At 53.5% G+C, this 25,391-nt stretch overlaps 1 protein-coding gene across 7 annotated transcripts in view; it reads right to left on the reverse strand.

Moving 5' to 3' along the window:
* The window catches only part of ARHGAP39 (Rho GTPase activating protein 39), a 360,347-nt gene that overhangs the window by 163,872 nt on the left and 171,084 nt on the right, over positions 1–25,391 (reverse strand). For 6 of the 7 annotated variants that reach the window (XR_012901161.2, XM_075919971.2, XM_075919970.2 and 3 more), the window contains one exon: positions 4,045–4,125. The exons of the other annotated variant lie outside the window; for it this stretch is intronic. Coding sequence is in view for 5 of the 6 variants with exons in the window: in XM_075919971.2 (XP_075776086.2) it covers positions 4,045–4,125 (81 nt within the window). In the remaining variant the exon portion in view is untranslated. The remainder of the gene's footprint in view (positions 1–4,044; positions 4,126–25,391) is intronic. 7 annotated transcript variants of the gene reach the window in all.

The following is a 25,391-nucleotide window of genomic DNA, read 5'->3' on the forward strand; positions in this document are numbered from 1 at the left end:
CGCCTGGATGCCCACTGAGGGAGTAGCCCACTGCGACCTGCGAGCTAAAGGAGTGGCCACACGATCGAATGGGCTAAGCACAGGCTTGCGAGCCAAACGCTGAATTAGAACGTGAGCAAATCACTTCCCCTATTAGTTTCTTCACCTGTAAAATGGGCACACAAGGTACTCAGCAAGGCTGGCCACCCCCTCACCCCCCAGACTGCACACACAGCAGGTCGCTGGGGCTATGCAAGAACATTAAGACCATTCAATGCTATAGGGTTATGATTGAAAAAAGCCATTGCCAATTGTGTTGGGAAGTCTGAGCTCTCACTTTTTCATCCCATGGGCCAAATGGGGATTGCCCGTGACCAGGCCAGAGAGTGCATGGGCTCTTGTGAGCGAGCAGAGCACACGTTTAAAGGAGAGGTTTTAGAGCTGGCTGAAAGTTACAAACTCAGCCTCTGCAAGCTTCTGACCCGGCTCTCCGCACCGCATCAGCCCAGCCAACAGCCATCAACTAGCACAAGCAAGACCCTCTAGCGTCTAACTCTTGGGCACGTCAGGATGGATGAGTCACGAGCCAGGCACCGTGCTGGTCTCAGGATGGCTTCATGCAGGGGGCGCCAGCCCATCTGAAACAGGCCAACTGATGGCAGAGCACCTGAGGCTGCTTAGCACTGTGACCAGCATTGTCTGTTTCCATGGTCGGTACCACAGGTAAGGGAAGGTGCAGCTTTCCCAAAACTACCCACACGTCAGACCACCTAAGGCTGGGCCATCGCCGGGGAAGGCAAGGGCCACGGCAAGGCAGCTCGGCTTCCCTGGCCCCTGGGGAGGGATGGGGCCGCGGCAAGGCAGCCCGGCTCCCCCAGCCTCCGAGCCGAAGTCACAGCAAGCAGCCCTGGCTTTCCACATGGCCAGGAAGAATCAGGCTGGAGTGTGCAGGGCCCTGGGCGGAAGGCTGGGGTGGTAGCTGGGGCTTGCCGTCCCCAGCTGGGCTTTCACCCGCCAGCCATGTCTGTTTCCTTGGGCGTCTCCCGTGGTCTCAGGTCTTCTGCTTAGCTTGTTTGCAGGGTGCAGCCATGTCGGCCCCAGGACATTAGAGAGGCAAGTGGGTGAGAAACAGCTTTTGTGGCCCCTACTGCTGTTGGGGAGAGAGACGAGCTTTGCCGCTCACACAGGCCTGGAGAAGGGCGCCATGTGTGCTTCAAAGCGCGTCTCTCCCCAGCAGAAGCTGGCCAATAAGAGATTACCACACCCACCTGGTCGCTCTGCCCCAGTCCGAGGCTGGGGCTGGCATTGTCTGCCTATTCTGAGTCCGTACAGGGCCTGGCACAGGGTGCTGGTACGTGGCTGAGGTTCCCAGGGGCTGCCACACTACAAATCACAGAGAAGACGATATCGTTGTCATCCGTGCTTTTAGCAAAGCACCGTGTAGCTAGGGTGCTACTGGCCTCGCTTGAAATCTGAAGCTTTCCAAAGCTGGGAAAGGTGGCGGGAATCCCAACCCCAGCTCTGTACACGTTACAGAATAAATGTGGCGGAAATATCACGGCGACCCTTCCACACGGTCCCGGAGACTCAAATGCCCAAACCTGGGAAGGCTGGAAAGGCATGTGCTCCGTTACTCAGGGGTGTTCCTCCAGTGGGGCGGGCAGCGTTTTAAGGCTCTGAAATTAACTGGCGCACCGAGGGAGTGTTCAGAGTCAACAGGGTTCTAACTGCGAGTCAGAAATACAAACCGACGTGACTGCAAGCGGTGCATGAACCTCTCCTTCATTTCTGGAGCTACAGCTGTCCCATTAGGCGCTCACACACTGTGAGTGTGAATCAAGGCTTGAAGGAACCCAGAACAGGCCGGACCTCGAAGCTCATAGCCAAGCCGGAAATCTGACACCCACTAACCAACAGAGTTCGCAGCCTTCGGAGCTGCATTCCTGGGAGCATGGTGCCCTGGAGAACTGCTTCCCTGACCCTCAGACGGCCCATCAGCGCTCAACCCCACCTTTCTGGGAAGTGCCGTGTGGGACTGGAATCAGGCCTGCTGCTTGTGCCATCTGGTCCATGCGGCCGTGGGCAGAGGCCTTGGCTCTGGGAGGAGATAGAAAGACTCCATCTGAGGAAACACAATACTCGCTTCTGGGCCACTCTGGCCTGTGCCCTACCCAAGGAAGAGAAAACCCTCCCGCTCCCAATTTGGAGAGGCAGCTCTAGAGAACAGACGGACTGACCCGTCCTTGGGAGGGGAAGTGCTGCATAAGCCATTGCTCAGAACACCTTGAACGTTCGCTGAGTGCACGCCCCACATGCAATCACCGCTTAGAGCAAGGCAGCTTGTAGTGGAAGTCCATGGCTTAGCTGAGTGCAGGTAGTCTTCCACAGTCTCTGCCCAACCAGGACGTCATCGATGCTACAGCTGTAGCGAACTAGCCAGACCTCCCTCAGGTCTGTGCGAAGGAATTTCGGGGGGGGAGGGGGGGGAATGTGCTTTTTTGGTAACCACAAGAGTGTGAATGTGCCCCCCCCCCTCCAGCTCCCCAAGCAAGGGGCGAAATCAGCCCCAGCCTTCCCCTGGCTGGCCAGAGCATGCTTACATAGGGGACCATACGGGGTGCTTTCGCACCCTTCGCACTCCCCTCCCCGGTGTACAGGCCTGGCCTAACTCCATTTCCTAATTCAATGCTTTATGTCTGGAAGATAAAAATGCAAGGGTCCTGAAAACTGTGGTTGAACGACGAGGAATCCTGTGGCACCTCAGAAACTAACCAAAATGTATAGACTCATGAGCTTTCGTGGGCAAAACCCACTTCCTTAGATGAACTGAAGTGGAAATAATGGAACCCAGGAGAGCTCTGTGTGTTCTGCTCAGAAGTGCTGGCCACTGACTCTTGCCACGGGGTGGGTGCATCTGGAGCTATGATTGACATTACGCCTGGTTATAGTCCCTCCCCCCCGGGGAAGTCTCCAACTTCTCCGCCTTTGGAGAGCAAGGAGGCCTGGTGGCAGAAGATCTGTGCCCGGTGAAACAGGCAACCCAAACACACACACCCCTCCAGCCCCAGACAAAACCCTTTTAGTACCTACCAAAAGCTGAGAAAGCCAAAAACCAAAACCCCTCTGGCCCCAATTTGGACACCCCCTGCCAAGGCCACTCTTCTACAGGAACCTGGCAAGCCGCAGGCTCAATGAGAAGGCCACCGTGGCAACTGACAAAGCTCCAGGCTGCCAAGATCTGCTCAGATTCCGGAGATGGGTTCTCATTTTCCTTTTGCCCTGAGCATCCTGCTGGCTTCACAGAGCCTTGTGAGCAGCAAGCAGACAAGAGGAAGGATGGGGATTTCTCCCGTTTCTAGTACTCTCTAGTTTTTCCAGGAATGAGCGAGCAAAGCAAATACTGATCATCTGTTATCCAAAATCCCAATGTAAGCAGTTGAGCACATTTCAAAAGACAAGATTACAGCACAGAAGACATTTCAACAGATCGGCAGCCTTCTGTCTGAAGTGCAATTTTTATAATCTCCGCAATGCACACCGAACAATCGCTCCCATAAATGACTGTTTGCTACAGTCTTATCCAGCCCGTGCTCAGCAGAGAAGATGGCTAAAGAAATCAAACCCACGGGAGGGGCCGTAGGGTCTGAAGGCTTAAGAACAAGGAAACGCCTGCATTCGGTTCCCAGCCCAATCACCAAACTGCCTCCAGCCCAGAGGTCCACATGCCCTGCTCTAAGCATTACGTTTACAAGGCTAGTGCCTAGGGCCCAACCCAGACCAAGCCCCGCTGTGGAGGCCCTGTACAAACACTGCAGTAACAGTTCCTTTTCCAAAGAGCTTCCAGTCTAAACAACCAGGAGATGTTATCACCCTGGCATTAGGGAGCCAAAGTTTACAACATCAGATCAAAAGGCACAAAGAGATAAGGTGAGCAAAACCTCCTGCCACAGGAAGTTGCTTTCCCCCGCCCCCCCCGCACAGTGACTCAAAGAGCCCCCCCAGCTCCCCACACAATGTGACAGTGTTTACAGTTCAGCCAGCCAAAGGTAGATACATTGCAGCTACCTGTAGTGGAGCAGTTGACCTTCCGCATTGTAATCCCGATAGATTTCGTATTCTTTCTCAAACACTCCGGGAGGTGAAGAACTGCAACACAGGAACGGGGAAGAAGGAAGTTACAAGGACAGCAAGTCACATCAACTTTTTAGTTTGCGGGTGTCGGGGATGTACCCTCACCCACATTCATAGACGCTGGTCTCCAATCCCCACCGCCCAGGGACCACCCTCCCAATTCCTTCCTCTCTAGGGCTCTGTCCTGCCATTCAGCCACTCACGAACTGTGGCAGATTTCTGCTCCCAGGAATTGCTCTCGGCTGACTTTCCCTCCAAACCCCGACTCCACTACATGGAGGAGAGAGAGAGAGAGAGAGAGAGAGTGAGTGAGAGAGAGTGTCTGCGCATCCAGGTAGGACTCTGGCTGATGGGAACTCCTCCTGTGGTACGAGTGAGCACTGCCACATTTGCCAGGCTGCTTTCTCTTCTCTAACTTAAGCACAAGGCCAGGGTTTGCTTGTGCCAGGACAATGGACTGTGCCTGGAATCCAACTGCTTCTCATCAAATGGAAAGGGAGGGGTAGTTCCACTCCACAATGGCCACAGGGGCAGCCAGCATGCGGGGCAGTTATACCACAGAATGACCACAGGGGGCAGCAAGTGCCCCAGCCCCACGGAGCAGCCACCAGCAAGGCAGTGCAGCTCCCACCACCCCAGAGAGCACCTAATGGCCAGGCTGCACAGCCCCCACTGTCCCTGCCCCAGGGAGCAGCTGCCAGCCACTCCCATGCACTGTCTGGAGCCCCTGCCCTGACCCCTGCACCCTCCCCCGAGCCCTCCACACCTCCCGACCCCTGCCCTGACCCCTGCACCCTCCCCCAAACCCTCCACACCTCCCGACCCCTGCCCTGACCCCTGCACCCTCCCCCGAGCCCTCCACACCTCCCGACCCCTGCCCTGACCCCTGCACCCTCCCCCGAGCCCTCCACACCTCCCGACCCCTGCCCTGACCCCTGCACCCTCCCCACCTCCCGACCCCTGCCCTGACCCCTGCACCCTCCCCCGAGCCCTCCACACCTCCCGACCCCTGCCCTGACCCCTGTACCCTCCCCCGAGCTCTCCACACCTCCCGACCCCTGCCCTGACCCCTGCACCCTCCCCCAACCCTCCACACCTCCCGACCCCTGCCCTGACCCCTGCACCCTCCCCCGAGCCCTCCACACCTCCCGACCCCTGCCCTGACCCCTGCACCCTCCCCCGAGCCCTCCACACCTCCCGACCCCTGCCCTGACCCCTGCACCCTCCCCCGAGCCCTCCACACCTCCCGACCCCTGCCCTGACCCCTGTACCCTCCCCCGAGCTCTCCACACCTCCCGACCCCTGCCCTGACCCCTGCACCCTCCCCCGAGCCCTCCACACCTCCCGACCCCTGCCCTGACCCCTGTACCCTCCCCCGAGCTCTCCACACCTCCCGACCCCTGCCCTGACCCCTGCACCCTCCACACCTCCCGACCCCTGCCCTGACCCCTGCACCCTCCACACCTCCCGACCCCTGCCCTGACCCCTGCACCCTCCACACCTCCCGACCCCTGCCCTGACCCCTGTACCCTCCCCCGAGCTCTCCACACCTCCCGACCCCTGCCCTGACCCCTGCACCCTCCACACCTCCCAACCCCTGCCCTGACCCCTGCACCCTCCCCCGAACCCTCCACACCTCCCGACCCCTGCCCTGACCCCTGCACCCTCCACACCTCCCAACCCCTGCCCTGACCCCTGCACCCTCCCCCGAACCCTCCACACCTCCCGACCCCTGCCCTGACCCCTGCACCCTCCCCCGAACCCTCCACACCTCCCGACCCCTGCCCTGACCCCTGCACCCTCCCCCGAGCCCTCCACACCTCCCGACCCCTGCCCTGACCCCTGCACCCTCCCCACCTCCCGACCCCTGCCCTGACCCCTGCACCCTCCCCCGAGCCCTCCACACCTCCCGACCCCTGCCCTGACCCTTGCACCCTCCCCCGAACCCTCCACACCTCCCGACCCCTGCCCTGACCCCTGCACCCTCCCCCGAGCCCTCCACACCTCCCGACCCCTGCCCTGACCCCTGCACCCTCCCCCGAGCCCTCCACACCTCCCGACCCCTGCCCTGACCCCTGCACCCTCCCCCGAGCCCTCCACACCTCCCGACCCCTGCCCTGACCCCTGTACCCTCCCCCGAGCTCTCCACACCTCCCGACCCCTGCCCTGACCCCTGCACCCTCCCCCGAGCCCTCCACACCTCCCGACCCCTGCCCTGACCCCTGTACCCTCCCCCGAGCTCTCCACACCTCCCGACCCCTGCCCTGACCCCTGCACCCTCCACACCTCCCGACCCCTGCCCTGACCCCTGCACCCTCCACACCTCCCGACCCCTGCCCTGACCCCTGCACCCTCCACACCTCCCGACCCCTGCCCTGACCCCTGTACCCTCCCCCGAGCTCTCCACACCTCCCGACCCCTGCCCTGACCCCTGCACCCTCCACACCTCCCAACCCCTGCCCTGACCCCTGCACCCTCCACACTTCCCGACCCCTGCCCTGACCCCTGCACCCTCCACACCTCCCGACCCCTGCCCTGACCCCTGCACCCTCCCCCGAGCCCTCCACACCTCCCGACCCCTGCCCTGACCCCTGTACCCTCCCCCGAGCTCTCCACACCTCCCGACCCCTGCCCTGACCCCTGCACCCTCCACACCTCCCAACCCCTGCCCTGACCCCTGCACTCTCCACACCTCCTGACCCCTGCCCTGACCCCTGCACCCTCCACACCTCCCGACCCCTGCCCTGACCCCTGCACCCTCCACACTTCCCGACCCCTGCCCTGACCCCTGCACCCTCCACACCTCCCGACCCCTGCCCTGACCCCTGCACCCTCCACACCTCCTGACCCCTGCCCTGACTCCTGCACCCTCCCCCGAGCCCTCCATACATCCCAACCTTCTGCCCTGATTCCTGCACTGCCCACTCCCTGCCCTGAGCCCCTCCTCACCCCCAACCCTGACTTCTGGACTCCTCACACTCCCAGCCACCTGCCCTGAGCCCCCCACATCCGCAAGTCCCTGCCCTAACTCCCGCACCCCTCACGTATCCAGCCCCTTGCTCTGAAGGACGTGAGCAGCGCTGGGTAAATCTTCTCGTAGATCCCTTCCCCCCATACACTAACTGAGGGGTGGGCAATACACCTCTCACGGGACACATTCGGCCCGCCAAGCCACTGGCCCCGGCCCACGGACGCCCCTCTCGGGACCCTTGAAACACGGGGCTGCTCCCTTTGACTCTACTCCAGAGGGAGGGGGAAGCGTCAAGTGATCTCCCCGCCCCCACCCAATCCTCTGCTCCTATTGGCCAGAAACAGCCAGCCAATGGGAGCTGAGAGATTGGCCTGAGAGATGAGGGTGGCGCAAGCCTCTCCCCGCTCCCAGAGTGGGGAGCCACGTGAAGGGAGCAGGCGCATTTCAATGCTCTGGGGCTACAGCAGGCAGGGAGCCCAGCTGCCCTGAGGGTGCTGCAGGCCAGGAGATGCTTCGGTAAGTGCCGCCCAGCCAGAGCCTGCCTCTGGCACCCCAGCCCCTCCCACACCCCCAGGTCACCTTCCAAACCCTCTGCACCCCACCTGCCCCAGGTCACAACTCCCTCCCAGACCCTGCACCCCCTCCTCCACCCCTCCTCCAGACCAGAATCCTCTTCTGCACCCCCACTCCCTCCCAGACCCTACCCCTCCATCCCCTGACCTAGGTCACAGCCCCCTCCTTCACCTAAACTCCTTCCCAGACCTCACACCGTCTCCTGAGCTCCACTCCTTATCCTGTGCAACCTTCTGCACCCAACCTCCATCCGAGACCCCACACCTCCTCCACGGAAACGTGCGGCCCTTGATGTGCAAGGAGGAAAGAACCCAGCTAGATTCTTAGATGCAGGAGGGAGTTCACAGGAGCTGGCAGTTAGAAAACACGATCACGCCACACTGGGTAGACTGGATCTGGACTCGTTGAGAGAACAACCCTGGCGCCTCGTAATGCCAGTTGAAGTGTTGCTTTGCAGACTCTCTCCCACACACAATGTTAGGAAAATGTTACACAAGGTCAAATGTCAGTCGTCCCTGGACAATCTTAAGTCTTCTACTTGATTGTCTTTTGACTGAACACAAAGCAGAGATGCCATGTCTCTTTACACTTTGCTCCATGCAGGCCCTTGATTTCAACCACTAGCTGTCTTCATCTAATGGAAGCATTGCCATTTTTATATACACGTGCACATGTGACTCAGCATGAACGAGCTACACCTCCAGCTTTGCTTAACATGCATCTTTAATGCCACAGAGAAGTAGGGGGGACTCTCTTCCCTTTAACAACCCTCTATAATGGGCTACATAAATCATCAGGCTTATTTATAGAATGCCTAGCAATTCCTCCACACCGAACAAAAGGTTGGACATTTATTTTGTTACATCTTTATACAACAAAGCACGAAGCTAGAGAAACTATTTCTTCCTGATCAATTCTCTAAAAGACATGCCGTGAAAACACACACACACTTACTTGGATGCTGGTTTCATAAAGGAGAAAAAAAAAGCTCTCTCCTTAATAGGCTAGAACTCAAATTTTATTCAGGGAAGTGGCAATAAAATTAAGCTCCTGTCAAAGCTAATTTTAATGAGGCTTCTGAGCCTTAAAATTATGACTTGCCGAAGCGCTGTGTTGAATCAGTTAGTCCCTTTTCTCTCCCTGCCTCACTCTCTCGGTATCCAGCATATTCGGCAGTCCTTGCAGACATCTGTTCCCATGTTCAGTCCTGAATCCAAATCCAAACACTACGGTTACTCCTCCAGATGAGTTGCAATCTCCTTTCACACAATCTACTGAGTCTTGGCTCAAGCAGCTTCAGAAGGCCAGGACATAACTCAGGACTGGCCTGCATGACAAGGACAGGTCAATATAATCTGCAATTTGACTAACGTTAAGCGAAACTCAAATTGATGTAGCTTAGATCTATTTTCTGCAGGGTCCGTACTGTGAGGGGACAACAGAAAAAAACTCTCCTGTTGACACTTCTTACTCTTCTCATTCTGCTGGAGCACCAGAGACAACAGGAGAGTGATCAGTGGTTGATTTAGTAGGGGTTTACTAGACTTGCTAAATCGACCACCGGTGGATCAATTGCTGCAGGGTGAATCCAGCCCATAATGGAGACAAACCCTTCGAAAACAGTCTAGCTCTGGGCTATAGTCTGAGTCAATTTAAGTCAATCGGACACTTTCTACTGGCTTCAGTGGCCACTGGAATAGGCTCTCATGGAAGAAGGTCTTCAAGCACGTTTTAAAAGCTTGGATTAGAAGCAACAGGCTGAGCAAGTGGACTGGGATGAAGTTCCTCTGTTATACCAAACATTTGTAACTGCTGGCACTCAAGCACCCTTCTGCAACAACGTGCCTGAGGGGGAGGGAATTTACTTTGTTCTCCCCTACCTGAATCACAGGTGGGATCGTTACCAAGGAAGGAGTTGAGCCTAATAACCCATGTCTTGCAGACTCAGCTGGGAATATGATGTCTTAAAGACACGAGGAGTCATTCTTCCGCTCTACTCTGTGCTGATTAGGCCTCAGCTTGAGTTTTCTGTCCAGTTCTGGGCACCACATTTCAAGAAAGGTGCAGAGAAATTGGATAGGGTCCAGAGAAGAGCAACAAGAATGATTAAAGGTCTAGAGAACATGAGCTATGAGGGAAGGCTGAAAGAATTGGGCTTGTTTAGTTTGGAAAGGAGAAGACTGAAAGGGAACATGAGAGCAGTTTTCAAGTATCTAAAAAGGCGTCACAAGAAGGAAGGAGAAAACTTGTTCTCCTTGGTCTCTGAGGATAGGACAAGAAGCAATGGGCTTAAACTGCAGCAAGGGAGGTTTAGGTTAGACGTTAGGAAAAACTTCCTACCTGTCAGGGTGGTGAAACACTGGAATAAATTGCCTACAGGGGTTGTGGAATTTCCCTCTCTGGAGATTTTAAGAGAAGGGTGGACAGACATCTGTCAGGGATCTAGATGATGCTTGGTCCTGCTGTGAGGACAGGGGACTAGACTTGATGACCTCATGGAGGTCCCTGACAGTTCTAGGCTGTGTCTACATTGGCAAGATTTTGCACAAAAGCAGGTGCTTTTGCGCAAAATCTTCCCACCTGTCTACACTGGCCGTATTTGCACAAGAACACTGACGTTGTAATGTACAAAATCAGTGCTTCTTGCGCAAATACTCTGATGCTCCTGCTCAGGGATAAGCCCTCTTGCACAAGTATTCTTGCGCAAGAGGCCAGTGTAGACAAGTAACATCAATTTCTTGTGCAAGAAAGTCCGATGGCTAAAATGGCCATAGGAGCTTTCTTGCACAAGAGATCATCTACACTGGCACGGATGCTTTTGCGCAAAAGCAAATCTTTTGCGCAAAGGCACATGCCAGTGTAGATGCTCTCTTGTGCAAATACTTTTAATAGAAAAACTTTTCCTTTAGAAGTATTTGCGCAAAATCCTGCCAGTGTAGACGCAGCCCTAGTGTTCTAGGATTCTACCATAAAAGCAGAATTACTGTACTGGAGCCTCTGTCTTGAGCAGCCGGAAGAACCTTCCCATGTTCTGATTAAAAACCTCCCCAGAGCTTCTGGGAGGCTTTGAGTCCATGAGATTCAGATGATGCAAGTCAGCAGCGACTGCAACACCCGGCTCAGCTATATTTGATTTCTTCTATTTCATGTCACCCTTGCTATGGCTCTTTTTTTTTTTTTTTTTGGAGGGGGGGGGGATTATACATTTGAAGAACTGACACGAAAGCCACCTCTTTCACCAAGATTGCACAACATAGCCCTCAACCTTTGGGTGCCTGCAAAATTTGAGCACACTCAAGAGTTGCTGGGATTCCTGTCCAAAGTACTGATTTTGGGATTTCAGTGTAAGCAGCAGATGAAGCAGCGTTTAATATGTTCCGCCCTAAAATATGCACATGTTCACTTGGCAGATGTTAGTGCCTTGGAGGGCTTCAAAGAAAGTGGCGCGAGATGCCAGCTCAAGAGCAATTAGAAGAGAATGACTCAATGCTCAGGCTTGCATACGCGCGAGCTCTCAGTGACCCCAAGCCGTACACCGTGTGTGCTGCTGCACGGCCACAAGATGACATGCCTGGAAGCAAGCTCTTGGAGTAGCTAACAATCCCTATTCCCATCCTAAGCCCTGCAACAAGATCTTGGTGGAGAGAGCACGTCAGGAGAAATAAGATGTTTTCCCCTGGTCCTTGCTCCCTGCTACTGCCCACGGTGTGCCCAGAACTGCTCTTCATTCAGCCGCTGGTGAATCGCAGTTGGATTGTAAGCAACCCCTCCTAGTGACACACCGGACTAGACATGAGATTGATGGCGACTGTCTTGTCCCTCACTTGCAAGTTACAAGTTTCAAGACCATGAGAAATATGGTAGCATGTCACGCCTGACAGACATTCGGTATCGATTTATTTCATAGCAGATCAAAATTCACCACTCCATCACTGCTGCTAAGAATGCACTACTCATCATCGTTAGGGTGGGTTTTGAAGGTTCTGACTCCGCAAAACAAAATCCCTTGATGAGGCACAACATTGAGTAATTGACAAGACTGAGGAGAGGGGAAAAGCCACTGTATTGGACAGGAATCTGGAAAAATAAGCCATCACTCAAGTTAGAAGGTCTGTTTTATAGCATCAGCAGGAAGCTATTAGCAAACTTTCAAAGGAAACTAGGCTGCCCTTTTGTGACAGGCCTACATGAGTCAGATCATCGGCAAGTCGTTGTGTGTTTCTTTTCAAGGGAGAAGATGGGATACTAGATAACTCCTGCATCTAGCAAGATGCACTGGCTGGAAGCTGAAGCAAATTGAAAACATGGACACTTTTCACAGCAAGGGTAGTTAACCTCTACAGCACATAACCTTGGACTATGGCAGATTCTCTATATCTTGCGGGTTTTAAAGTAGGGGTAGGGAACCGTTTTTAGGTTGGAGGCCACTGGCCTTCAAAAAATCAGTTGGAGCCACACACAAGTGAGCAAAAAACCAAACACAAAACCCCTCACTGACCGGGCCCCCAAATGAAGAGAAAATAAAACCCTCACTGAGAAGCATGGGGGGGTAGGGGGTTGGAGCGGGTGGATGGGACTCCAGGGCAGAGGCAAGGGGTTACAGCGCAGGGACCCGGCAGCGCTTACCATGGCTAACGGAAGCGGCTTCCAGGTCTCTGCAGCCCCTATGTGCAGGGATGCCCAGAGGCTCCGCACACTGGCTTCGGGCCCACAGGCACCGCCCCTGCAGCTCCTGTTTGTTGCAGTTGCCAGCCAATAGGAGCTGCAGAACCAGGAACTGCAACGAATGGGAGCTACAGGGGTGGCATGAGGTTAGGGCAGCCAGCCCTGGGCCAAGGGCCCCAGAGGCACTGGGAGGAAGGGGAGTTGACCAGTGGGCCTGCAGTCTCCCTGGAGTTCCCTGGTGGACCCAGTTTGAGAAAGGCTGTGTAGGGCCATCCTGTCCTGTCCACTTCACATCAGGATGCTCTTCCAAACCTCCCTGCAATGTGGGGATTCTCTACCCAGCCCTGAGAGTTTCAATTCTCTGGAAGATGCGTCGCTGGGGACAAGGACACTGACGCAAGGAAAGGAAGAGGAGGAGGCAGCAGTGTGGATAAGGTCCCTCGTTACACTCCCCGGCTCACGCTCTAATGGGCTAACCAAGGGCTCCCAGCAATTCTTAGCATAAAGGGAGAAGCAAATGTCTCAGGGAAGCCCCCACATCTCCGACTTCTCTACTCTCCCCCGCCTCACGGTAAATTGCCTCGTCCCTTCACCCTTTTAATCTAGATTCCAAAACGTTACGGTGGGGCCCTCGATCCACAGCAGCCTGCTGCCCAGATGCAATACACACGTTGCTTTCGCTCCAAGGGACCCGGACTCCACCGACACGCCACCAGCTAACGGCACTTTCTCTCCAGAGTTAGAACAACTCACTCAGAAGAGCTGGTTCCCCGGGGCATCCTTCCCGGCAGGCATCAACGCACCCGACGGAGTTAAAAACTCCAGCTTCCAATTGTCAAAACACCACGTGGCCGGGGGGCCAGTAAACCCCTCCACACAACACTCAGGGGGAAGGGGCTGGTGACCTTTGGGCCTCTCTGCTGGGACCATATGGTCCCTTTTGGAACATTTGGCAAAACCAAACAGAGCCGTGTTCCTGCCTTTGCGGCCCCTTCACAGGAGGGGGCTGCTGTACAAAATGCAGATCTCCTCTGTGTCGCCGCCAGCCTGTGCCCCCCTCCAGCGCAGGTCTGTCATTTTCTGGCTCCCCAGCACCACTGGAGGTGCTTGGCAAGGCAGAATGCATGGGACTGTGGCTCCAATTAGCTAATACACATGCCGGCCCCCGGCCCACAGGCAGGAGACTGGGCAGGTGGGCTGGGATGCTCGGCCTGGTTGACTTGCCTTGGGTCCCCAGGGCTCAGCTTGTACTAACACTTCCACAAGTGCTACAGAGAGAAGGACACCCGCCCTGAGAGCAGGGAACAGGCTCCAGACAAAGGCTCCCCCCCCCCCCCGCTGCAGGGTCGAAGGGCGGCCGAACTGCAGCGCAGGACACATGCGGCCAGCTCTGTGTCGCATTTCAGCCTTCGAAGCAGCTCAGATGCTTCCTAGCCCACCCAGGGGAAGAGCCATTGGACGCCTTCTGTCACCCGCCCACATGCCGACTTCTCCTAAATCCAGCATTTCTCCCACAGCCAGGCAAAGTTCTGCCTGCTGCTGACAGTCACCGGGGACAGTCTGATCAGGGCATGCGAGGGAGACGTCTGTGCCTGGGCTACTCACTCTGTGTGGCAGATTCGCCAAGTTCCTGCCATATTCTTGACGGAAGGTCCTGAGCTAAGTGAGACTCTGTGGAGTCCAGAGCGCTGAATGGACGACGTATGTGTTATGTGAGCTGGGACAGGGGCGGCGGGTGAATACACCTGCGGGGAGGCCAGCCCTGCCCCTTCTGCCTGAAGCTCTGCCCCCCAGCCCTTGCTCCTCGCTCCCCTGGCCAGAGGACTCCTGGCCAACCCCTGGTCACGCCAGCCGGCCCAACCCTCTGCCAGCCTTGCCCAGCTGAGTGGGCCAGCCTGAGCCCCCCTGCTGGCCTGAGACCTTCTTGGCTGCACCCCAGCTGGCCTCAGACTCACTGGGCTGTGCTGGCTGGGCCAGACTCCCGCCAGCTGGGCCAAGCACCAGCTAGAGCTGCCCCTGGCCACACCAGCGCCTGGCCGCTGACCAAGCTCCAAGCTGGGGCTGCAGGGGAGCAGAGCGTGGGCACAGCCACACCCTCGGTTCAGGGAGGTTTGGCAAACCTGCAGCAGAGGGGAATGCAGATGAGCAGACTGCGCCTTGCCCAGTGGATTAACACATGGGTCTGGGGGAGCCCCAGGGGAATGCAAGACCCTGGGTAGAAACGGGGAGGGGGTGTCACCAGCTCTGGAACTGTGGCTCCACCCCGTTCCGCCTCTTCCCACTGAGGCCCTGCCCCCTGGCCAGGTGGGAAGCTGGAGCTGCCCAGCAGTGTCCCCGAGCAGGGTGGCAGCAAAGCTCCCCAGGTGAGCATCAGCCCCGCCCGGAGCCCTGCGCCTCTGACTGGGCAGGGCTGATTAATCACCTGGGAAGCTGGGCTGCCTCCCTGCTCAGGGGGACACTGCTGCCCAGGGAGCCTGAGCTGCTGTAGGAGCCCCAGAAACTCCACCTGCCCTGGCCAGAGGCCTGAAAACAGCTCTCAGCGTGTGTCCCCAACCCTCAGGGCATGTTGCATAGGGCAGGTGAGGGCCAGGACTCCCCACAGTGGCCTAAGCTCCCCGGGTGGCTCTTACCACAGCCTGGCTCCCGCGCCTCACCTCACTGGGGACAGGCCCAGAGAAAGAGAGGGAACCGGGCGCTAAAGCCCACCTCAGGGGCGGGGTCCTTTGGCAAGGGGGGGCGCCAAGGCCCACCTCAGGGGCGGGGTCCTTTGGCAAGGGGGGGGGCGCCAAGGCCCACCTCAGGGGTGGGGTCCTTTGGCAAGGGGGGGGCGCTAAGGCCCACCTCAGGGGCGGGGTCCTTTGGCAAGGGGGGGCGCCAAGGCCCACCTCAGGGGCGGGGTCCTTTGGCAAGGGGGGGCGCCAAGGCCCACCTCAGGGGCGGGGTCCTTTGGCAAGGGGGGGCGCCAAGGCCCACCTCAGGGGCGGGGTCCTTTGGCAAGGGGGGGCACTAAGGCTCACCTCAGGGGCGGGGTCCTTTGGCAGGGGGAGCGCCAAGGCCCACCTCAGGGGCGGGGTCCTTTGGCAAGGGGGGGGCGCTAAGGCTCACCTCAGGGGCAGGGTCCTTTAGCAGGGGGGGGCGCCAAGGCCCACCTCAGGGGCGGGGTCCTTTAGCAGGGGGGGCGCCAAGGCCCACCTCAGGGGCAGGGCCCTTTGGCAAGGGGGGGGCGCTAAGGCTCACCTCAGGGGCAGGGTCTTTTTGGCAAAGGAAGGGGCACTAAGCCCACCTCAGGCCTCCCACTGGGAAGAGACCGGCACCGCTAGCAGGGGCTGTGTTTTGCAATGGGGGAACTGATCACTTTATGCCTAATTGCTGACAGTGAAGTAGCCTCATGGCAGAACAGAAATAGGGCCTGGTCCTTACAACCCTGCCCTAAAACTACTAGTATCAATGCCCCCAGTAACTACAGTATATTGACCATGACTGCTCCCTTGTTCCTCCTCTCGTGTTTCTGTGCCTCTGCCAGGCCTGGACCGCCCTCTGGGCAAATACACAGGTGACTTTCCTTAAATCCGAGCCCTCCATAAAGCTCAGAGCTTCCTCCAGGCTCACCAAAGAGGAGAAAAACGCTGTTACTTTTCTATTGTCAAACAAAAGAACTGCTCTCCTCTGCCTCACCGGGGCCTGCTACCTCTGGACTGGTTTGTCTGCTTAGGATTAAGCACGTTGGGCACAGACAGCATCTTCCTTGAAAAAAAAAAGGAAAAAAGTCAAACTGCCCAAGCCCACTCAATAAGGGTGTATCTAGACTACAGGGTTTTGTCGACAAAACTATACCTACGTCCACACTGCCTTTGAGTTATGTCGACATAACGTCGACAAAACTCAGCAGTTTTGTCAACGTATGTAAACCTCATTCTACAAGGAATAACGCCTTTTGTTGACAGAGTTCTGTCAATAGAAGGCATTATTGAATCTACACTGTCCTTTGCATCCACACTCTCAGGTACTGGATGTAGTTTAGACGCTTTTTGTCAACAGAAGCTTTGTCAACAGTATCTGTCGACAAAACTTCTGTCAACAAAACCCTGTTGTCTAGACGTACCCTAAGTGAACGCATATTTCTCCTTTCACTGTATAGAAGCTCAGTCTGCTTGGCTTGTCAGAGACAGCTGAGCTGTCTTAATCGTGGTCTATAAGTACTTATGGGGCAGGGAAGCTTTCTGAGAGTAGAGGGCTCGGGGTCCTTAGCAAAGGCATAAGATCTAGGGGAAGGTAGCAGGAGCTAGATAAACTCAGGCTAACAATAAGGAGCACATTTTTAAGACTGAGAATTAACTATTGGAACAACTTACCAAGAGATGTGGTGGATTCTCCATCATCTAAAATCTTTAGAAAGAAACCAGTCTTGATTTGAGGAGTGTGCTCCTAGCCCAGGGGTAGGCAAGATACGGTTGGCGGGTGGGATCCGACCCACCAGGCCATCTGATCTGCCCGTGGCCTGCCCAGCTGCGCTCTGCCCCCAGGCTAATCGGGGCTTGGGGGCAGGGGAGCGCGCGCGAAGTCTCCTCCCCTCGCCAACAGCATGTGGCACCTAGAGGGAACCACTAGCTCTTCAAAACAGCTGGCGGTTCCCTGTAGGTGCTGCAGGCCCCTGGCAGGGCAGTCTGGCGGGATGAGGGACTTTGCACGCTCCCCCGCCCCCAGGCTAATCAGTGTTTGGGGGCAGAGGTGTGCACCAAGTCTCCTCCCCCGCCAAGGGCACGCTGTTTAAAATGGCTGGCAGTTCCCTCTGGGCGCTGCACACCCCTGGCATGGCGGGGGCAGGAACCAAGAGATTCCGCATGGTTCCCCGTGAGCACATGAAGTCTCCTCTCCCCCATACACGGTACCTAGAGGGAACCACCCCTTCTGCCTAGGCTCTGCCCCATCCTCCTGATGCCCCACCCCTTCTGGGGGCAGAGCCAGCCTGGAACCACTACTAAAATTGGTGAAGTGCCCCCTCCCACAAAAATTATTGCCCAGATCTGTCCTAGCCCACTCACAAGACAAGAGGCTTAATGGAGAAACCACTAAGGCTACGTCTAGACTACACGGCTCCGTCGACGAAGCCACGTAAAGTAGTTTACTCGGCATAGTCAAAGAAGCGGGGATTTAAATAATCCCCGTTTCATTAAAATAAACATAGCCACTGCGCTGTGCCGACAATCAGCTGATCTGGCACAGCGCGGCAGTCTAGATGTGGCGCAGTCGACAAACTAAGCCTTTGTCGACCGCTCTGGTAAATCTCATTTCACGAGGCTTCCTTTGTCGACCGCGCCGCGTCTAGACTGCCGCACTGTGCCGGATCAGCTGATCGTCGGCACAGTGCAGCGGCCATTTTTATTTTAATGAAGCGGGGATTATTTAAATCCCCGCTTCTTTGACTATGCCGAGTAAACTATTTTACATGGCTCTGTCGATGGAGCCATTAGACTAAACGTAGCCTAAGTGAAATTCTATGACCAGTGTGATACAGGAACTCCGACTAAATCAGGCATGTCCAAAGTCCGGCCCGCGGGCCAATTGCGGCCCGTGTTCCGGTTTAATACGGCCCCACAGGTAATTTGGCAATATCTATCTTTTATGGCCCCCAACTAATCCATATGTATTGAGATGAATACATTGTAAAATCTCAGTTAATGTCAGTTGGTCTAAATCAGTTACAAATATATTTGGACACAACATGTATACTTGGTGTTATGTTCCTGTTCATATTTTTTGAACTTAAAAGTTACAGACAACCTTTATTACCAATAATATGTAATGTACTTTACAATGTTCCTGACATATTTCAGCTTCCTGGATTTTTTTTTCATCTGGCCTTCAGATATGAAAGGCAGAGTGATTTAACACCTGTTTAGATTTGTCATCCATGTGATGAAATGAAAAGTATGCCGTTTGCAATAAACTTTGCATAAAATAGTTAATTTGCATTTAATTTTAACGGTTCAAAGAATGTCAGGCAAAATGGTCGGCCCTCACGCATGTTCACTTCATCAAATCTGGCCCTCTTTGAAAAAAGTTTGGACACCCCTGGACTAAATGATCGTAGTGCTCTCAAGTCACAGATTTCAGGGGAGTTCAAACCTGTCTCTTTCTTTTTAAACAAGTTAAACTCCTGTATGCTACCTGCTCTGGGGACAGGGCCAACTTAGAAGGGTGATCTGACACTGCACCTGTTAGAGAGATCACTTACAATGACTAACTCTCCACCGAGGGAACAATCTTCCGTACTCTGTGCATCTGGCAGCACTTAAGTGTCTGATCCCGGCTGCTGCCTCCGCTGCATCTTCCGGTCCCTAGTTTCTGGGGAGTCTCCTACGCAGCAGGTGAGCCTCATTTTTGAACAATATAAAAATGGGATTGAAAAGCAGCCAGCGCTGGTGGACGACTTGGACTTGAAACTACTTGAAACGTACTAGGTGAAATTGACTCGATCTCATGTTGACTGCGGCCCTTTTAACACACTGGTCTGCGCATGTCACACTGATATGATGGAAGGTCAGGAGCGGCCGGAGGCTGGTTGCAGCAGCTGGCGCCCCAGGCAGAAGGCGCAATCGGTGCCCCCATCTGCACGGCCGTCAATGGCTGTGACAATCACGTCATCATTGGGCGCTCAGGCCGGCAGCGCCTTAGGCAACTGCCTGTTTGGCCTAGCCTCACGGTTTTGGCCTAGCCTGTGGAAGGTTTTAGTGTGGCATTAACAGATGGCTCAAGAGCACTGGTCCAGGTACTTTCCGCAATCCGAGCCATGTTCTACTAGACTAGTCTCTCAAAAATACATATTTTTTTCATTTCAAATGATTAAAATAATGTATTTGTAGCACATGATGTAACTTCCAGCATGGAGAGTGCTTCTTACGGGGGAGAGAAATGACATGAGCTTGGATACTAGTGATCCATGCCAGATAAATGCCCAAGACAAAAGTGTGGAAGGAAAGCTACTGATGCATATTCCACATCATACCCGAACAGTGACTGAAGTTCTTTGGCCTCCCTTTCTTACATAAGAACAACCAGACGGGGTCAGACCAAAGGTCCATCCAGCCCAGTGTCCGGTCTGCCGACAGTGGCCAATGCCAGGTGCCCCAGAGGGAGTGAACAGAACAGGGAATCCTCACTTGACCCATGCCGTCACCCACCTCCAGACAAACAGAGGCCAGAGAAACCATTCCTACCCATCCTGGCTAATAGCCATTGATGGACCTAACCTCCATGAATCTATCTAGCTCTTTTTTGAACCCTGTTAAAGTCCTGGTCTTCACAACCTCCTCTCTCTAGCTTTCTGTGCCTTACCATTCTTGCTTTGCTAGTGGGCTGACTATAGACCTGGGACCCAGGCACTTGAGGTCTGTTCCTAGCAATGCTGCGACTGCTTATGTGAGCTTAGCCAAGTCACCAACTTTCCTCGTGGCTTTTCCTAATAGGGAAGCAGGGATGAGACCAGCCGCCCTTAACATTTGCCCTGTGCTTTGAAGATGTTAAATGCTATATGCGCATCTGTTCCTGACTCATCTCCTCCTTCCCATCTCCCATTATTTCGGCAGTGCTTCGTGACCTGCCGGACCCTTTCATCTCAGCCAGTACAAGTGAGATGTAAAGGGAGAGTTGAAAGTGTCGAGCGGGTCACCAAGTGCTCCCAAAATGACAGACAGAGGATGGACACCAAGGCAATTTAAAACTTCCGTTCGCTCCCCTGGTCCCCTTGTTCCTCAGAGCAGGTCAGGCCGCTTTCAGATGACTCTTCTGCAAATAGCTGAGTCAGACACAGCTTCTTGTAAATTGTGTATCAGCTCTGTGACATAAAACCCCCGCTCCGTCGTCTGGCAGCAGTTTCAAGGGACCACACCACAGCTTCGGAATAACTCTCAGACTCTCTTTCATTCGAAGAGAACCCCAGGGCCAGAGAGCAGGGGAAAGCCTCAGCTGACCTGGCCAGCCCAGTGTACCCCAACTCACTGTTGGCATAATCTGTATCTTAAAGGGGTCACGTAAAGTGTCACATGTGAACTGACAACATGCTGATCATTCGTACTGTGGTGTGGTGCAAGCAATATGTCCAATTATAACTATGTGCTGGACAGAAGTTCTGAAATGGAGTTTGGCGGGCAGGGCTTGGTCACCCCGTCCCAGTCAAAGGAATGAGGTTCTGCCTGCTGGACTGTATTGCCACTGGAAGTTGAGCAAGGAGAGACAATGAAATCACTTAGAAAGCAGACAAAGCCACTGGTAGAGAGGCCAGTGCGGAGGATGGCTGCCTAACACTCTTGACAGGTGATGGAACCTGCAGCTCCAGGAAACTTAAGCAAGCTCCAGACGAATACCCAGAAACCATCTACTTCAAGACAGACCCAAGAAAACCAACAATAGAACACCACTTGTCATCACCTATAGCCCCCAACTTAAACCTGTCCAACACATTATCAAGAAACTACAACCTAAACTGAAACAGGATACTACACTCCGAGAGGCTCTGGGAGACAGACCCATAGTCTCCTAGGGTATGTCTACACTATCCCGCTAGTTCGAACTAGCGGGGTAATATAGGCATACCGCAATTGCAAATGAAGCCCGGGAAATGAAGCCCGTGGAATGAGGAGTAACGGTAGTTCGAACTAGGAAGCCTAGTTCGAACTACCTAGTTCATGCCGCGTGTAGCCGCACAGCACGGGGTTCGAACGAGCGGGGATTTAAAAATGGCGGCGCCCCGCTTATGCAAATGAAGCCTGGGAAATTCAAATCCCGGGCTTCATTTGCAATTGCGGTATGCCTACATTACCCTCCTATTTCGAAATAGGAGGGTAGTGTAGACATACCCCTATAGACAACCACCTAACCTCAGGATAATTCTTACCAACAACCACAGGACATACCACACTAATACCAACCCTGGAACTTTCCCTTGCAACAAACCCTGGTGCCAGCTTTGTCCACATATTTACTCTGCTGACACCATCATTGGACCTAACCATTTCAGTTATAAGATCAAGAACACATATTCCTGCTCATCCAGAAATATAATTTATGCCATCATGTGCCAACAGTGTCCATCTGCTATGTATATTGGACAAACTTCTCAGACACTTCGCCAAAGAATCAACGCACACAAAACAGACTTCAGACAGTTTCACAAGGAAAAAACCGTTTCTTGCCATTTCAACCAGACTGGGCATTGTCTCGATGACCTGACTACCTGCATCCTGCTTCAAAGAGACTTTACCACAAGACTTCAAAGAGAAGTCTCTGAACTGTCATTCATGCTTAAATTTGACACTTTACGAATGGGCCTTACCAAAGATGCTATTTATCTTACCCATTACAAAGATAGCTTCCCCAATTATCACCTCTAATATCATTATCTCATAGACATTAACCTCCCCCTCTCATCCCCCCCCCCGTTCTAAAATCTGATTTGTCTATTTTTTTGATTGTATCCCTTTGGTATATATGGTCATGCCAATTTTCTTCCACAATTTGATCTGAGGAAGTGGGACTGGCCCACGAAAGCTCATCACCTAATAAACCATCTTGTTAGTCTTTAAAGTGCTGCTTAATCCTGTCTTTTGTTTCATTTAACACTGGGAGACCTAAGGGAGGGCATTTTAGTATCCATTACTGGGCAGATCCAAGAGGCCAGAGCTCTTGTACACCTGAGAGAAATGGAATCTTGCAAACACGGGGCAGAAAGTCTCTGGTAATCTGAATACAGGGGAGAGCAAGATGCTAGTTTATTAGGTTTGAGTCCTAGAAGTGTGATTTGGCTTTTGTTTGTAACAATTCTCTCAAGTCCTTCTACTTGGTCTCGCTTACATTTCTGCTCTTTGCTAATAAATGTCATCTTGTTTTATTGTACAACCATCTCCACGCAGCAGTTCAAACTGAAGGTAACATAGTTGGGATTGGTTCTGCCTTGGGCAGGGGGCTGGACTTGATGACTCCTGAGGTCTCTTCCAGCCCTAGGATTCTATGATCTTCAGCCAAACCAACCGGCGGATGCTGTGCGTACTGTCTGTTCAAAGGAGCAGTAGCCTCCATCACGGTTATGTGAGATACAACAAGAGGCTGAGCGCTGCCCAGGAGACAGTGCTGTGGAGACTGTTGGCATCCACTGGGAAGCAGTACCTTGACTGGTGAAAGCCAGAGTGAGTTATTCTGTTGGAAGCCGTTGGCTGGCTTCATTGCCTCTCAGCCACATAGCACAGAAGAACATGGGGTTACAGGCCAGGCAGCGACAGTACTCAGCTAGGTGAACCTCCAAAGCAAATCACCCTCTGGAGTCTCTCCGAGAGACACTAACTGGAGCCATCAAGAGCTCCCTCATGCTGAAGCAGTGGTAGCATCTGAGACAGGATGGCAACAGCTTTTCTAAAGTGCAATTGAAGCTCAGCTCTCTGAATACAATCATTTTTCAGGCCGTGTGTTTTTCCCTTGCCTCTCTCCCCCAGAGGAGAAAGCAGATGACTGACTGCATGGCGCTCGTAGGTGGAGAGGAGTTACTGTCTGCTGAAGCTGTCTCTCCTGCTAATCTGGCCCTCTTCTGTCCCACGAGCAAGCTCCCAAATGACCCTCTCTTCTGGCATGAAGCTCAGTACTGACTTAAACGTGGACAAGAGGCTTTCTGCAGTTGTGGTCATAGTGCCCTGTGGAGCAGGGGATTTTGGTGCGTTCTGCTCCTGGAAACGTCACTTTTGTCCACTCTCTCTTTAATATGTTCCTGCCCAGTGACCTCCTCCTTTGATTGGCACCGATTACCCCACCCTCTCTTCCTCTGCTATCGATTGGTACCCTGGGCCCCTTGACTCCAGTCATCTGAAGAAGTGAGCTGTGCCCATGAAAGCTCATGATTCCATCTACATGGTTTGTTAGTCTCTAAGATGCTGCAGGACTATTTGCCGTTTTCTAAGTTTTTTCAGTTACAGACTAACATGGCTCCCCCTCTGAAACTTTCAAATCTTATCTGAGGTGCCTCGTTTGAAACACAGATCCAGGTAGGAAAGGGGAACCCCAGCATGCTGGAAATTTCAGAATTGACTACAGTTGTGGTGGTGTTTTGGAAAAGTCAAGAAAAGGTAAAACATGCCTATTCCATGGGCAGTGGCACTTCCAGGGGGAGGGGGAAGGGAGGTTCTGCCATTATCTGAACTTGCCAGGTTCTGTCGAACAGGAGAATAAATGCCAGTTACTAGAAGTGGAACGAAAACTACATTCACCTGATAATTCTTAAACATCTCATCGAATCCAAACTAATTTTTCTCTTTGTTCCCCCATTTTTTCTTTTCATGTAATACTATCGCTTTGGGGGATTTTCTGTTTCCAAACGACTAGAAACAACAAGAGAGTTGTAATCCCCAAAAGGAAGATACGCCAGAGACACTAACGAAGTGCACTAGATTACTCCAGAGGTGGACAGCCATGTAAGGTGCGTCTACTCTACAGATGCTGCTGCAGCATAGGCATTATGGTGAAGGAAAGAGAAATTCTTCTGTCAGCCTACAATGTCTACATTGGTTGGCTTAACTACTTCTGTCAGGGATAGGAATTTTTCTCATGTCTGGAGTGGCATACCTAGGTTGATCCCAGTTTTAGGTGTAAATTGCACCTAAACCCCTTGGAAAGATGGATCTATTTCCTTCTCGTTGGTATTCCATTTCAATGGTCCTCTGGCTTCAACAGTCTTCCTTATGGGTTGCTGGGGGCCAGTCAGATGTGAAATCGGGATACAATGAGCACAGCTGTTGGATAATTCGACAGGTCTTTCTATTCACCGCCTCTCAGAGGGGAATAAAATCCAAACACTCTTTATACATTCAAAATGCAAGTATTAAAAATATCCAATGAATTGCGAGCACATGTTGAAATCTGGCATGGATGTTGTTTTGGGGTGTTTAAACACATGCCAGTGGGAAGATTGATGCAAGTGAAACTGGTGCAGTGGGAGCAAAGGAAAGTGAGACCTCTGGTTTTTAGAGGGAGAGACTGCACTCTGGCAAGTCAAAGGGCTTTCTAACCATGGAAATGGCTGGGTAGGAAGGGGGTGTGGACCCAAGGTTAAGCTTAAGAGACTGACTTGAGGAGTGTGTATCCATCTGTGTGGGGTTGCTGTAAATGTGGGTTTTGAGGAGATTTTATTGACTCCCTGGGTTTTTAGCAGCTTATAGTCAGGTGCCACTGTAACTGATCAAGGCTGCCTTGCTGTTGATATCCAAGGCTACATCTACACTGCGGATTTTTTGCAGAAGAGGAAATGTAAATGGAGCGCTCATTTGCATCTCTCATGCTCTCATTTGCATATCTTCTTCCAATCCTTTTTGCGGAAGAGGTTTTTGCGATAAAAAGCCCTGTGTAGATGGGGCCATTTGTTGGGGAAAAACCCCTTTTGCACCAGATACCCACACAGAGCTTTTTATGGCAAAAACGTCTTCCGCAAAAAGGATCGGAAGAAGATATGCAAATGAGAGCACGAGATATGCAAATGAGCGCTCCATTTGCATTTCCTCTTCTGCAAAAAACCCGCAGTGTAGACGTAGCCTCACTGAGAGGAATAATGAGCTCTCCTATGGCTGAGGCCTGCACGATCAGTCTCTTCGACGGGCCAGGGCAGGGACTGGGCTTCCCACAAAGCACAAGAGTGGAAAGAAGAGACCATGTGCGAGTGCGGAGTTAGTCGTGGGAGAGCCCAGTTTCAGCATAAGACACGAACGAGCCAAGACACGAGGCTACGTAAGAGAGAATGTCAGGACAATCTGGGGAGAATGTCCATGTTTTGAAATACTACCTGAACCAAGAGCCCTGATAAAATGGCATTGAAAGAGCTGCCAGAGAGCAACCATAGCCCTGAGATGCTGAAATGCTGCAGCCGTCTCATGATGCTGCACGTTGCTCTCCTTGTGCATGCTGGGATACTGCTTAGTCATGTGTAATGTACATCCCAGCAGCTCTAGAAGCATGACTCAAAGCTAGGCTCCATCCCTCACTGAAACCAAACCGAGAAGCACAGATTAGGGCTGGCAGAGGCATCAAGTCCAGCCCCCTA

This window comes from Pelodiscus sinensis, chromosome 2, assembly GCF_052426305.1.
Source record: "Pelodiscus sinensis isolate ZL-2025 chromosome 2, ASM5242630v1, whole genome shotgun sequence".
Lineage (NCBI taxonomy): Eukaryota > Metazoa > Chordata > Testudines > Trionychidae > Pelodiscus > Pelodiscus sinensis.